This window comes from Heterocephalus glaber, unplaced genomic scaffold, assembly GCF_053883595.1.
Source record: "Heterocephalus glaber isolate CG9 unplaced genomic scaffold, H.glaber_assembly_v1.0 deba00001673, whole genome shotgun sequence".
Classification (NCBI taxonomy): Eukaryota; Metazoa; Chordata; class Mammalia; order Rodentia; family Bathyergidae; genus Heterocephalus; species Heterocephalus glaber.
Genome location: NW_028258410.1, coordinates 3,108,102 through 3,124,597, shown reverse-complemented (window position 1 = coordinate 3,124,597; position 16,496 = coordinate 3,108,102). Strand labels below are relative to the sequence as shown.

At 39.7% G+C, this 16,496-nt stretch overlaps 1 protein-coding gene across 1 annotated transcript; it reads right to left on the bottom strand.

Moving 5' to 3' along the window:
• Positions 1-15,733: 15,733 nt before the first annotated feature.
• On the bottom strand, positions 15,734-16,291 carry LOC147822089 (olfactory receptor 14I1-like). The gene has a single exon (XM_087197551.1). It carries the CDS (start codon positions 16,289-16,291, stop codon positions 15,734-15,736), a length of 558 nt encoding a protein of 185 aa, XP_087053677.1.
• Between the last annotated feature and the right edge of the window lie 205 nt (positions 16,292-16,496).

Genomic DNA, 16,496 nt, shown 5'->3' with positions numbered 1-16,496 from the left:
AATAAAAGGAATAAAGATAGGTAATGAAGAAATCAAATTGTCATTATTTGCAGATGACATGATACTCTATATAGAAGACCCCAAGAACTCCACCAAAAGTCTTCTAGACTTAAAAAGCAAATTCAGTCAAGTAGCTGGTTACAAGGTCAACACACAAAAATCAATAGCTTTCCTCTACACCAATGACAGACTCACTGAGAGAGAAATAGAGCAAATAATTCCTTTCACAATAGCATCCAAAAAACTGAAATACCTAAGAATCAACCTAATGAAAGAAATCAAAGACCTCTTCTCTGACAACTTTGACACTACGAAAAGAGAGATTGAAGATGATATCAGAAAATGGACAGGCATCCCCTGCTCCTGGGTAGGAAGGATTAATATATTGAAAATGGCCATACTTCCAAAACTGCTATGTAGATTCAATGCAATTACAATTGAGATCGGAGCAGCATACTTCATAGACCTAGAGAAAACAATCCAAAAATTCATTTGGAACAAGAACAGACCCAGAATAGCAAAAGCAATTGTAGGTAACAGAGACATGGCAGGGGGTATCACAATCCCCAACCTGCAACTCTACTACAAAGCTACTGTGATAAAAACAGCATGGTACTGGCAAAGAAACAGACTTGATTACCAGTGGAACAGATTAGAAGATGCAGAAACAACGCCAGATACACTCAGCCATCTCATCTTTGACAAAGGAGCCAAACACCCTCACTGGAGGAAAGATAGCCTCTTTAATAAATGGTGCTGGGAAAATTGGGCTTCAACTTGCCAAAGATTAAAACTAGACCTATATCTCTCACCATGCACTAAACTAAAATTAAAATGGATTAAAGATCTAAATATTAAAATAGAAACTCTGAACCATTTGGAACTGAGGTTAGGTAGAACCCTTGAAGACATGGGTGTAGGAAAAGATTTTATGAACAAAACCTCAGTTGCCCATGAACTAGCACAATCAACAAATGTGATCTCTTCTTATTAAAAGGCTTCTGCACAGCAAGAGAAACCACCAGCAGTGTGAAAAGACAACCCACAATGTGGGAAAAAATCTTCACCTGCTCTTCCCCAGACAAAGGTCTACCATCTCAAATCTATAAAGAACTTAAAAGGATCAGACCTCTCAAATTTAAAGACCCAATCCAAAAATGGGCATCTGAAATGAACAGACATTTCTCAGACAAAGAAGTAGAAATGGAAATAAATACATGAAAAAATGTTCCACATCTCTGGTCATTTGAGAGATTCAAATGAAAACAAAGCTGAGATTCCATTTCACTCCAGAAAGAATGGCTGCTATCATGAAATCAACCAATAACAATTGCTGGTGAGGCTGTGGGGAAGGAGGAACACTTCTCCACTGCTGGTGGGAGTGTAGACTGGTGCAAGCACTGTGGAAATCAGTATGGAGATACCTCAAAGAACTAGGACTGTAAGTTCCATTTGTCCCTGCTCTTCCACTGCTGGGGATCTTCCCCAAAGAATTAAAAGAATCATACCACAGTGATATATGTGTGTCCATGTTCATAGCAGCACATTTTGTAATAGCTAAAACTTGGAAACAGCCCAAATGCCCATCAACTGGAGACTGAATAAAGAAAATGTGTTTTTTTAAATAAAATGGATTATTACTCAGCCATAAAAAATGAGAAATTAGAGACATTTATAGCCAAGTGGATGCACATTGAGATGATGCTCTTAAGTGAAATAAATAGGACACACATGTGTAAATGCCGAATAGTTTCTCTGGTGTGAGAAACTGAAAGTGTAAATAAGGACTAAATGTATAATAGGTAATGTGAAATAGGAAGCAAAGGGGCAAAGGGTAAGGAAGTGTGAGGGCTATGGGAAAGGACAGAAGGGAATTGGATTAATATGAGAAAATGGAAAAATAGGAACAAATCTTTGTAAATAGGGAGGACTGGAGGGTTTGAATGGAGGGCTGGGCAACAATGAAAAATAAGAACCAAGAGAGACTATGTAAAGGTGCAAATTTCCAGTGATGAATGTCATTATACTGTATACCTAAAATGTACCAATGATTAGAATGAATAATCGATAATGCAAAATACGAAGAAAAGGTCCAAAGGGGCAGTGGTAGTTGGAGGGGCAGGGGAAAGGAAAGAAGGGAAAGGAAAAAATGATGACAAATGAAAAAACTGGAAATAAATTCTTTGTAAATAGGCAAGAGTGGAGGGCATGAAGGGAGGGCTAGGAATTGGGAAAAAATAAGAACCAAGATGCATTATATAGAGGTACAATTCCCAATGAGAAATGTAATTGTGTTGTGTACCTACAATGTACCAATAAAAGAATTTAATACAAAAAAAAAAGAAACTCACCTAACTCAAAAAGAAATTCATAGACTGAAAGTAAAAGGATGGAAAACAGTTCTCCATGCAACGGGAACCCAGAAAAAAGGAGGGGTAGCAGTCTTCCAGAATAAGTAGATTTCAACCCAAATCTAATTAAGAGAGATAAACGTGGTCACTCCATCCTTATGAAGGGAACAATCCTAGAGGGAGAGATGACAATCCTAAATATATATGCACCAAATATGAATGCACCCAACTATACAAAACAAATATTAATGGATATGAAAAACCAAATAAGCACTAATACAATTTTAGGGGGGACCTCAATACCCCATTATCTCAAATAGACAGATTGTCTAGATAAAAAGTTAACAATGAAATTCTAGAACTGAAGGAAGCTATTGAACAAATGGACTTAATAGATGTTGACAGAGAGTTCCACCCCACGAAGTCAGAATGAACTTAATTTTTGGCTGCACATGTGTCATTCTCCAACATAGACCACATGCTATTTCATAGGACATGTCTAAGTAAACATAAAAGAATTGAAGTTACCTCCAGTATTTTATCAGACCACAGTGCAATAAAATTGGAGATCAATAAAAAAAGGAACAGCAAAACTCCCACAGACACATGGAAATTGAATGACAGCCACCTGAACAACCAATGGGTCACAGAGGAAATTAAAGCAGAAATGAGACACTTTCTACAAGTAAATGATAATACAGGAATCTATGGGACACAATGAAAGGACTTCTACGTGGGAAATTCATAACAGTGAATGCCCATATTAGGAAAAGAGAGACAACTCAGATAAATAACCTCATGCAGAACCCCAAGCTCCTAGAAAAAGAAGAGCATAACAAACCCAAAGATCATACAAGGGAGAAAATTATAAAGATGAGAGCAAAAATCAATGCAATGGAGAATGAGTGAATGATAAAAATAATTAATGAATCAAAGTGTTGGTTTTTTGAAAGAATAAATGAAATTGATAAACCTTAACCAACCGTATCCAAAAAAAGGAAAGAAAAGGCTCAAATCCATGCAATTAAGAATGAAATAGGAAGAACCATTGTGAATTCAGTTTTTAATACCAGCAGACAGACTAAAAATAGACACAGATGTGGCTGTGAACAAGACTTTACAGAGGCCTTAAAACCCATAATGCACTATCACATTCAGATCCAGAAAATAGGAGAGGAAACACATTGCAGTTCATTTTATAAGATCAATGTGATTAGGATACACAAACCAGACAAAACCCAACATAAAGCCTGGAGTGTTGGTGCACAACTGCAGTCCCAGCCCATGGGAAAATGAGGCAGGAGGCTCACTGCAAGTTTGAGGCCAGCGTGCACTACATAGTGGTTTGAAGGCCAGCTCCAACTTCATAGTGAGACCCTGTCTCAAAAACTTAAGAACAAAACTACAACATAAAGAAGAAAACTATAGATCAATACTCCCCAGGACTATATACTCAAAATCTTCAACAATATTAGGGAATCTAGCCGACAATATAAAAAAGAATTCTAAATCATGACACATGGGATGTTTCCCTAGGAAAACAATGCAGATTCTGTATCTCAAAAGCAATCCACTGTAACAAACAGGCTAAACAAGAAAAACAAACTTAAGAAAAACTTTCTACATCAAGTATTTTCTGACAGCCCCAGAGAAATAGAAACTTCAGTCTTACAGGTCCACCAGTCCCACCCTTTGCTGTATGCTCAGGTGTACATGTTTTATCTTCTATGTTACAGTCATCACCATGTTGTTTATTATTACCTTGTGTAACCTTGTTACATCCTTTACAGAAGCTAGAATAAAAATCTAGGGCAAATGTAAATTTATAAAGTTTCCCTATTAACCTATTTAGTGAAATTGCTTTTGAAGCCACCTTAGAGAATAAAGAAAATGCCCTGTGCAATTGTACTGCCTCTGGATTTGTTATGAAATTTCCTATTTTCATTTGTTTCTTATGAATTCAGATCATGTCTGAGGTCACCTGCCTTGACCCCAAATAACTTCCTTTAGTGTTTCCTGAAAGAAAGTTCTGCTACTAATTAACATTGTCAGCTTTTGTTTGCCTGTCCACATGTGTATTTGCCTCTCATGTTTACACTGTAGAAATGCAGTTTTTCCCCAGAGGTGAGGCTTTTTTACTTTGAATGGACCAACAACATCTCTCCCTGCCTTTGTCTCCTCCACTTCTGGTGAGAAGTCAGATGTTCTTCTGAGGCTTCACTCCCTGTGCTGTGTGATGAGGAATCATTTTCCTCTTGCAAGGCCCAGGATTTCCATCACCGATTTTCAGTGTTTCTACTGTGCTGTGTTTAGAGCCTGCCTGGAGTTTATTCCAATTCTTGGATGGGTAAATTAATGTTTTTCAATAAATTTGGGTGTTTTCAGCAGTAAGCATTCACTTTGAATTTTTTATTTTTACATGTTTAAGTAGCTTTCACATTTGCTCTCACATTTCTCTGCAGGAAGAGCTCCTGGGGAAATGTCCAGTGAAGCCCTCCCAAATCAGAGCCTAGTCACCTTGGAGTCAGGGGGTCAGGTGCTTCTGTGAAAGCCCGACTGACTCTGCAGCTCACTGAGTCCCAGCCCAACCCTTCTCATGGGCTGTGCAGAGCTTGTGTCCTAGTCCCCTGAGATGAGGGCCAGGCATGCTCCTCCAGGGGCCTTCCCCTCCAGGGGCCTGCCTCACAAAAACCCATTTAAACTCCTGCCACTTCTGACTGGAGCTCCCTCCATGCCAGGGACCTGAAATGCACAGGATCTGGAGGAATCCAGTGCTCTTTCATGGCCTGGGCTCTCTTCCTCCTTTTTTCAGGTTTGTGTCACTCTTTGTCCTTCTCTCTGCCCAATCTCCCTGGAAGGGTAGAAGCCCACACTGTCATACACCTCCAGGAGTTTGCAGAGTTGCTGATCTGCCCTCAGAGGCATGAGGTCTTGGGATTTCCAGTTGTGTGTTTCATTTGCCCAGTGACACCTCCGTGTGCACAGTTCTGTTACCAATGTCCCTCTGAAAGACCGGCCGCAGCCCTCTCTGAGCTGCCTCCCCATCAGCTGCATGGTCCTCTGCCCTGCATTTCAGACCTGTGCAGCAGCCTCCTCCAGGCAGTGCTGAGCCCTGCATCATGCTGTTAAGATGCTTCTGGGTGTGCTGTCCCAGATGCTAGGCCCTGTTTTGGGTATTCTCAGTGGGAAGTGGGGAGAAACTATATCCTATGCCATCCTCACACCCATGCTGAACTCCGTCTTGTACAGCCTGAGGAACAAGGATTTGGCTGGGGCACGGAAGAGAGCCCTGGGGAGGCTCAGGGCTTCCAAATGCATGTGCCAAGAGGCCTTCTGTGTGTTAGCTCAGTCCCATGGGCATGGGGATGGGGACACCTTCTCAGGGTGGCCATGTTAAGCTGTAGGAAGAAACAGAAAAAATGGTTGCAGTGGACAGGAAAGCAAACATTGAGAAAGCCTGCCTTCTTAACCCCTATTCTTTCATCTCTTCTTTCTTATATATTCCCTTTTCCTACCCTGTTCACATGTATGCAAATTAAATATATAGTGGCTTCCACAAACACAAATGAGAAAATTTTTGCCCAGAACTTTTGCCTCTTGGAAGTACAAGTCTCTCAAAACTTCTAATGTCATGGACAATATCAAGAGTTGCAGGAGGGAAGACAGGACTTATGGTGCCTGTGTATAAATCCAGCTTACCCTATAAAGAGATGGGGAAAGCTATCTTCCATGACAGTGTCTCAGCAGATTTGATGAGCTGTCTTGTGCTCCCATCATATGGAGGAGAAAAAACCCAAATTTTGTCCAGCACCTGGTTCTCTATGGATGAGCCACCATAGTGTTATTGCCACAAAATACAGTCTGGATTGTGACATAACAAAACCTAATAGTGAAATCTCTGCCACCTTGACAACAGCAATATGATCAGCAACACTAGTAGCAACAAAGACAAAGTGATATTGACATGCCCTAAGAACAAGTACTGTACAGTTAATTATAATTAATGTTTACAAAGAAAAAATTATTTTTTATAATCATAGTGCAAACACCAAGACAAATCAAATGTTACCACATAGTAAATAGCTGCTTAATTTGACAACTTTAAGTATATTAACAATTGAGCACAATTCAACAGTGGTAACAGATTTAGCTAATTATGTAAAGATTCTTAAACTTTCACAGTCTCCAGTTCTTAAATTTCTTTCACCCACTCACCGTGGCAAGGTACCAATGGAAGCCCTGAAGTGGAGTTGTTTTATCATTCTTCTGTGGCTCAGTGTCAATTAACAACTTCCAAAATGATGCCTGATTAAATACTTTCTAGCAATATGGTGGGCAGTGCACTGGGTTTTTTCTCCAACTTTAGCCTGCCTTGTAGGACTCAGTTTTGTTGTAAAACCCCACACTGTTTTGGTAGCTTATAATATCTTTGGGCTTCCCTTAGGGTGAGCACTACTGGTACATGCCATTATACTTTCCTGGAGCTGCTGAATTTCTAGGACAATGATGTACTCCATGATCAAGTCAGTTGATTGATTGGCACCTCTGCTGCACAATGTCAAGGAGAAGCAAATACAGACTGGGCTTAGAGTTCGTGGGTGGCCAGAGCTGGCATGTGGAATCCATGAGGAAGAATTTCACCTCTAAATGTTTTAAGGTCCTTGAAAGGTGCATCATTATGTCACATAATTGGGCTCGCTCAATCTTTATAATGTTTGTAACCACAGCTATATACTTTCCTCTTAGTATTGATTTTATTCTGTATTTTTACATTTTGATAAGTAATTATTCTAGTATCTCCTGATTGAAGCATATTTTTAATTTTTCCAGTTTCCTCAAAGTCCCATCAATCAGTTAAGAGTGCATCATCAATCCTCTGATGTTCATGAGGTTTCTATAGTTTCTTTTACTGTTGACTTCAAGTTTCATTTCTGACAGGATGCATGAGACTGTTTGAGTGCTTTTTCTTTAAATTTTGAGACTTAATGGCCAAAAGTATGCTCTCTTTTTTAGAAGCTTCTATGGTATACTAAAAAGAAAGTGTACTTCGCTAACATTAAATGAAATATTCTATAGCTATCACCAAGTACATTTGATCCTTGGTATGGTATAATTCTGATGGTACTTTCAGAATATTTTTGTCCATGTGAGCCATATATTTCTGATAAGGAACTATTGATGTCCTCCATCATGATTAACTTAGTGTTTATTAGTTCTTTAATGTCAAATAATATTTGATTTATAAAGCCATTGTGTAAAAGTTCAATGGATATATATTTATGATTTCTAACCCTTCTTGGAGAGTTCTTACACTTACCAGTATTTGATGGCCTTGTCTCTTCTGCCCAGTTTTTGGTTGAAATCTACCTTACTAGATATGAATATAAATATTTCTGCATGCTTTAGTTCTCTAGTACCTTGGAGTACTTTATGCTAACACTTTGAGTCTCTGTATATCTTTGTAGATGAGGTGTATTTCTTTCAAACCACATAAGGATGAGTAGTTTTTTGATCCAGTCTTCGAATCTATGTCATTTAACTGCAGAGGTGAGACAACATATATTTTATCATTAAAAGGGGTGTACTAATTCTTGTCATTTTGGTTTTTTTCTGGTGTTTGATTTTTTTCTATTGTTTATTCCCTTGTCTTCTTTTCCAGTGATCTTTTCTTGGTCCCTCTTGCAGTGTATGACTATGGGAGCACAGAGAATGTAAAATTAATCAGAGCGTAAGTTCACCCATTATTCCAAGAGGCCAAGAAGGACTGCTTTACTATGACACATCAGCATCATACAGTCTCAGAAAAACAGTGCCAAGCTGAGAAATTCCTGGCCTTTCATTTTCAACCTAAGCATGTGAGAGCAAAGATGTGGAAGAAAAACACTCATATGGGAGTTTTGGTCATGGGAAGGGAAAGAACAGGATGGTCTACTAAGTTAAGCAGCTCATCAGGGCATGATAAGCACAATAACTGGTACAAATATCTCTAAGAATATTTCATTGTTGATTCTGCTTAGCTGTTGCACAGCAGATTTGCTATAATCTTTAATTGTTCACTCCAGAAGACTTGTGCTATTGCTCTAAGGGTCCTTTTGTCTTTACATTCAATCCAATTAACTCCTCCAGTCAGGATCTCCATGTTTCCTCTTTTTTGTCTTATAACTCATATTGAGCAGAGGAGAGGGGGTACAGGGCAGAGGAGTATTGGGCTTCATGTTGAAAGTTCATCAGGGCTTCTGCACAGAGGGTGTGTTGAAACAAATTTTAGAACACTCTTAGGACTTCAAGAAAGAGAAGAAGAAAAAAAGATTATTCCATTAACTATAAGAATATATATGTGAAGATTGAGGCCTGAAAAACAGTTTCCATTGTTGAAATAGTAAGTGATATCATTGAGATGAACTAAACTAAAGTTGCAAACCTCCATTTGAAGCTTATAAAGTTAGGCTTGTATTTGGTCCTGGAGATTATTAAAGTGTCATTCTAGGACCATGGTGGTACTGAAATACCTCGCAAGATTCAGAGTGATTAAAAGCAATGAGTTATGCACTTTGAGCACAGCCCAGCCTTACCACTAAGTGGACTATATGTCCATGGGACCTGTTGGTGTTTGCGGTGCCTGATGACAGGTGCTTCAAAAGCAGGAAGTCTTTGTCAGTACTGTTCTGAATTAGTAATTCTGAGATAATATTTTGTAAATAGTCATTCACTGTCTGAGCAGTTTGTATAGAGTGAGTCAAGGTGACCAATCCCATAGTCACAGTAGCAGTCAATGTAGAAGCATCAATAATAGTTGCAATCAAAATGCCTAGAAAGTTAATTTGTCTGATATATTCAAGCATCCAGGTGATGTGTATAAGAGTGAAACTTTCAACCCACTCCTGGGTGAGATTGGTGGGGTACCAAGTTGGGCTCATTTTCTAATTACGATACTATGAAGAATGTTTAATTGAGAGATATTAAAATCATTCATACATTATTGGGGCTGGAAAGGGATACAATAATGACTACTGGTAGTATTGGTGGCTATGCATAATGGAAATTTTTCTGCCAGGAAATAGAATGTGTAGGGTAACAGATGACAACAATTAGAATAGCCAGACTGGCTATAGTCCCTCCCACAGTACCTAAAATGGCCAGGAGGTGGAAGCTAAGCTCTGTCTGTATATGAGTTGTCATTAGAGAAAAAGGTACTTTTGGATCTCTATGTAACTATGTCAAAGACAGGTGAGGTGAGAACATGAGCCCAATAAATCATACCACTTACACGAGGTGTATATGTCAACAATCTCAGAAATAGAAAGGTTTTTTTATCTTTGTAACTTTGGACTTGTGATTTAAGTGACCTTTGCTAGAAACACGTGTTCAGAAGTGAATGAAATTCTAATGCTTTGCAGTGTTTGCTCAGCTTCAGAGGTGAGTTGTTGTGCAGTGTTGTGAAACCTTCTGAATCACAATTTTTAAAACTTGAAAGAAAACTCTGCCACTGGCAGCCCAGAGGTCCAGGAGCCTGGAGGTTTCCCTCTCTGGGTGACCAACCCCAGGTGATTTTAGGGGCCGTCCTGGACTGGGAATTCCTCCAGAGTTCCTGAAGTACTGAGAGTAATGCGGTGACAGAGGAGGGACACCTCTGGTGGAGGTGCTTGGCCTCTCCTCCCTCCTCAGAAGCTACCCAAGAGCATCTGGAGCTTGAACTCTGGAGGCTGCTCTGCAGCCTAAGTCACTAGCCGGGCTGCCAGGGACTCGAGTGGGGCAGCCCTGCTGAGCCACAGGCCCTTGCATCCAGGGCGGCTCCTGGCCTCCAAGTCTGGAAGGGGGCTTGGCGTGGGGTCCTGGAGCACGCCCGAGGTCTGGCTACTCTGCTGCTTGGTGCTCAGGGGGCCACGGCCTCTGGATCGGGACCTGCTAGGGATGCCTTGGGCCCAGGTGAGGAGGGTGAGTTCGGGCTGGCTCTGCTGTGGTCATGTTCGAGTCCTGCAGTGAGTTTGGAGGGTTGGGGGCACGCAGGGCTTCCTGAGGAGGTGCTGGGAAACACACATGTGGGAGCAAAGCAATGTTGCTAGGTGGATGGAAAGCCAGAGAGGCTGAGTCCCGAAAGGAGTTGGGAATCCTCTGCTAGGGGTGAGAGGCAGAATTCATCTACTTTCACCTTCCCAGTCCACTTGACTTCTTTAAATGGGTTCCCGCCAACCCAAGTAAGGGTCCTTTCTTTGAGGAATGAGTTGGAATTTAGAACTCCCTTTGAAGAGCTTTTAAAGATGGGATAGATTTCATCCCTGTGCAGTGTAGGAGCAAAGTGAATACAGTTCATCAGTGTAATCCCTTTATTAGAGTGGGAAAGATGATTTCAGAGAGGGCTCCCAGACAGAAAGGTTTTTGAGAAATCATAAATTACAAAAGAACTGGAAAGATACAGTCCAGTACCAGGGATGGTGTGTGGGGGGGTTCTTTCATTTTTTTTCTAAAAAGCAAGACATAATTTCACTGAAAAATTAATTGCTTAAGTCAGTTTGTTAAAGATGAAATTTCTTGACCTCAAATGACATACCAAGAAGCACTCAATGTAGACTCTCTGGTGATTTGTTTTTAATGAGCTTTAGGATTTAGATGCTTAGGAGTAAGGGGTCTTCAGCTAGCCAATGATGTATGTAGCCGAACCTATTGGGAGGAGCAGTATTCATGTAGATGAGCCATGGAGAACTTGGAGTATGACTTGGATAGACCTGGGATTAGACACCAACCTTGCACCGTACACTAGCTGTGTGACTTAGAAGAAGTTATTTAACCTCTTGAGCCTCACTCACCCTACCAATAAATGGGAGTAAAAATTTTCACTTCATATAAGATTACTGAGAATCCAGCAAGATTTTATACATATACATAAGGCCCCTATAACTTGTCCAACCCAGAGAGTAACTTATTAATAAGTGCCACTAATAAGATAAAGTGATAATTGGTTCCATGCTGGGTAAGTTTACTACATCAGGAGGTCAGGGAGTTGCTTGCCTCAGGTACAAAGCCTAGTGACTAACACATAGAAAGCTCTTACTAGAACTCTATTGGGCGGATTAAGTAAATAAGCAGAGTATTTGGCTTTATGATTGCTTAAACCAGTGTATCAAAGGAATTTGATTCAGAGGTGATGACAGGTTTCATCAGTGGACTTGTCTGCATCTATGTTTTGGTTTATGCCTTGAATAGAAATGATCAGATTTGACCAGATTTGCCAGAAGCCTGAACTCCGGATAAGTAGCTAATATACTGGTTTTGGAAAGACCTTGTTAATTTAAATTATGATGCTGTGTCTAACACTGGAATACTTTCTTTCTAAGAATGTTTTCTGATTAAGTTCATACAAAGTCATTTTAGAAAATTTGGAGAGAGGATAATTGCCATCAGAGATAACTCTTGTTCACATTTTGGTATATATCCTTCTAGAAGACAGCAGCAATCAAATCTCACATTATTTTACTTTTGCTTTTTGAGTCAAATTCTCACTGTATAGTTCAGGATGGCCTTAAACTCACTATGTACCACAGGCTGGCCTCAAACTGGTACTAATCCTTCTGACTCTGCATTGTGAGTACTGGGATTACAGGCATGCATCACTACGGCCAGCTTGCATGATGTTTTATAATTAACTAGAATGCAGTTAAGAAGGCAAGATAACATTGTTATCAGGAACCTGGGGTGCAGATTCATAATGCTTAGGCAAAGCCAGGTTACTTCAGTGAGCCTAACATCTGTGTCTGAGTGCCCTCATCTTAGCATGATGCCACTCTCTATAGTAGCAAATGAGAAATTGATGTAAATACTTAGCATATTGCCTGGCATGTAGTAGCTGCTCAGTACATTCGTCAATCTCAAAGGTTTGGCATATTAGACTCTTGGGCTGTGTGGGCCCTAGAGATCATTTGCCATAGTCCCTTTCTTTCAGAGGTTCATGAACAGAATCAGGGGGTGGTGACTTGCTTAATGTCACACAGCTAAATTTTGTAGATCCAGATAAGTCCTTACTTCCTCTCTGCTCAAAAGTCACGTTAGCATAAACAGGGAGTTTATATCCTTTCCTTTATTCCCTTGGCACATGCCTCTTCTGCCTCTTCTGTTACACAAAGGCAGGTATTTATGACTCTGCATTTCTGTCTTGTCTGTTACTTCTTCAAGGGGTTGGCTAATATTTCAGGTTTGAATCTTCAGCACCAACAGACTGCTGTTGAATGAAGAGGGTGTTGTGGTTGCTGGAGGATAAAGTTAACAAGTAGTAGAATAGTGTCCAGATTGTGGAAAGGGCTAATTCCACTGTGTGTCATTCATTAATCTAGCTACTGTGTATTGAGTGCTCACTGTGTGCCAGGCATGGCTTCATGCAGAAGATGCAGTATTGCACAGGACAGACTGATCCCCATTTGAAGTTTACAATCTAATGTGGCAGATCAGGAATTGCATGGTTTGTTCTTACTGCACTGAGTGATACAGAGGCGAGGAAGGGTGCAGGAGAGCCAGGAACAGAGAAGTGTGGCTCGATGTGGTGGAGGTAGGAGGTCAGGAAGTTCTCCTCTGAGGATGGAGGTCAGCCTACAAAGGTGCTGAGTGTGGGTTAGCTGGCCAGGGGGGAATGTTGGTGGGTAGGTGTGGGAATACCATTGCAGGGGCTTGAGAGGCTGAGGATAGAGGATTCCTCTGAGGTTGAGGCCAGCCTTGGCTACTGAGTGAGTTCAAGGCTAGTCTGAATTATATAGCAAGACCCTGTCTCAAAAACAAACAGAAAAATCAATAGGAGTATTCCTTTCATTTGCACCACCATGGCTGCATTTGGAAGACATTCCTCTATGTGACATAAGCCAGGCACAAGAAGACAACCACTCCATGAGATCATGTTATGTGGAAACCAATAATGGTGAATTCATAAATCTAGAGTAAAATTAATTTTACCAGATCCTTGCAGAGGGGCTTTGATAGCAATGGGAAAATATTGTTCAAAGTCCACAAAATTTCAATTAAACAGGAAAAAGTATTTTAGTGATCTCCTGGACAGAATTACCACTATAAGAGTAAAAAATTTTGTATTTCTCAATTGTTGAAGAAAGTAAATTTTAAAGGTTTCATACCCCAAAACATAAACATAATTGGTGATAGATGTGTCAATTCACCAAATTTAAACATTCCACTTTGTAAAATTTATGTCAAAGAATTAAACTGTGTACAATAAATATATATAATTATTTGTCAATGATTAATAAGCAAATAAACTTGTAAAAAATGAAAAAAGTTACAAATAAGAATTAAGCAAGGAAGAAGACTAAGTCATAATAATACCTTACCTGAAAATATACAAACACAAAATTAGTATGGAATTTTTAAAATCTCTTCATAAAAATATAAGTTCTAGATAGAAAATCAAAATAAAGAACTAGAAAGACAGAGTTTTCCAAATTAATTTTGGAAATTATAACTGAATTTACTTGTTTATTCAAATATTTGCAATAAAAAAACTGGACCAAAAGTGTACATATAATGTTGATGGAAATAAAAGAATAGGGCAAAATGCATATGAAACATTTAAAGATTCAGAATTGTTAACGCCCTACCTTTGTAAGAGTGTTACTTAAATATAAATTTGAAAGTGATTTCTTCTCATGAAAACAGCTATAAAATGACCTAGGGACAGTTATATTTTGAAAAGAAATGTGGATAATTTGGTAAGTTTGAATGGGGCAAATATTTCCCAACAAATGCAAAAATCAAAACAAGATTTTCAACTTAAACTTACAATTTTCAATGTCACTTATATCTACATAAAGCTGAGAGCAGATGTAGCCTCCTCAATGATGAAACTTTAAAAGTTGGAGAATTTCAGGCATCACAGGAGGGGGAGCACTGTGCAGACCTTCACCAGGACATGAGCTCCAGATGACAGAAGTTCCATGGTGCCAAACACCATTTGCTTCTGCCAGGGGCAATAAGTACAGACACACAGCCAGCCTGATGCACCTGTTATTCCAGTGCTGGATGAGGGATAAAAGGGCACCAGTGCCTCAGTGCAGAGGTTCTTCCACACGGGGCTTCTTAATGAAAAACAAGGAAAAATTGGATTAAATTCTGAGGCACAATATCACCAATGTGTGTGTTAGCCTAACACTGCAGGTTCAGCTCTTGGAAATCAGAAAAATAGAACACTTGGTTTGGGTGAATCCATCTATATGTAACATTTGATGCAAAAAGTGCCCCACACAGTGCAAGCATTATCTGCTGTTCTCCAAGGAGATTCCAGTAGAAGTTATTATTTAATTTGTCTTCAGGCTACACTCTGAGTTTTTTTTCCACAAAGTTTGACTGCATCAACCATAGCCTAGATCTTTTCATTCAGAACATAGAAAGAAAAACACAAACATCTAAACTACAATTTTTTGAAGTTGAGTTGTTATGTGTCTTTATTTTCATTGAATATGGAAAGGGTTTTACCAGGTGCAGCAAAAGGGGCTGGAAAGGATCTCAGTGTTCTCAGGCCTGAGTTGTGGCCATGTCTAATCACTGTCTTAGTTATCCCAGCCTGAGTGGAAGGGTGAGTGCACAGAACACAGTGCACACAGCAGGAACTTCTCAAAGGACCTCTCAGTATACTTCTCCAGGTTGGTCAGATCCAGACCTGAGGTTCTCTGAACAACACAGGTGTCTGTTAAGGGGGAACAGATAACACATGACCTGCTCCTTATGGTGCCTGTCTTTATTTTTGGTTCAAAATTATCCAAATATTTTCAAAATATTTTGCCTGTGTAGACTAGACTTCTAGTGTTTCATAAAGCATGAAATATATAGCAAATGCAGCATGAAAAGTAAAACACAATTTATGCTTCCTCATAACAAGTATAGACAACAAAAATATACAGAAATATCTAAAACAAGATAATCCACAGGTTAGATCTCAATTTTTAATATATACATCAAATATGAATAAAACTACTTTCAACTGATAGATTGATATTTATGCTTTACTTGAAAAAACCTTTGTGAACCAAAAATATCTGTTGAACATCCTTTGCAGAGCAGCATTGATCTCCCTTTTGCATAGACAGTAGATAATGGGGTTTACAAATGTGGGCACCATGCTGTAGATCATGGCAATCAGAAGATTCTTAAAGGATGGTTTCTTTGCAATAGGACTGAAGACAGCCACAACCCCAAAGATAAAAAAACAAAAGGAGAATGGCCAGCTGTGGGGTACAGGTGGATATGGCTTTGTTACAGGCTTCCACTAAATGCATTTTAAGCACAGTTGAAAATATATTAACATATGACACAAACATGAAATTAAAACACACTAGGACAATGCAGTCACTTACAACAACCACTACAAATTCAGAAAACTGGACATCTGAAGATTAAATACTCAGAATTTGAGGAATATTGCAAAAATATTGCTTGATGATATTGTTCTTGATGAAGGGAAGCCTGAACAGAGTGCCTGTGTTGATAGCAGAGAAGACCAGACCAGACGCCCTGGAGCCAGCTGTGGTCTGGGAGCACAGACTCAGGGTGATGATGAGCACGTAGTGCAGAGTGTCCCAAATGGCCATGTAGCGATCATAGGACATGATCACCAGTATGGCAATCTCTGCTGATGCAAACAGTGCATATGGGAAAATCTGCATGACACACTCTGTCAGGGAGATTCTCCTATTGCCCTTCATGGAATTCATGACAGCCTTGGGAACAATAACTGAGATGCTGCCAAGGTCTATGAGGGCCACATTGCTGATTAAACTGTACAAGGGAGAGTGTAGATGTGTGTCTGTCATGATGACAGTGACAGTCACAAGATTCCCTGTTAGTGCTCCCAGATAAATCCCTAAGAACAGCACATCTTGCAGAACCTGGAGCTCCCTGGAACCTGCAACATCCATGAGGAGGAATTCTGTGATGATGGTGACATTGTCCATGTCTGCCCACCTGGTGTTGTCTCTGCAGAGTCACAGGTTAAAGTGAACAGAGGACACTATAAGCAGAATGCAGAGCACCCATTAGAACTATAATAAAATGTTGACATTGGTTCCAGTGTGTGGATTGTAATCATCAACTCAGCATAGAATAAATGGATGAAATAGAGTATCTTGAAATCTAGTGAACGTGTATATTTATATTTTG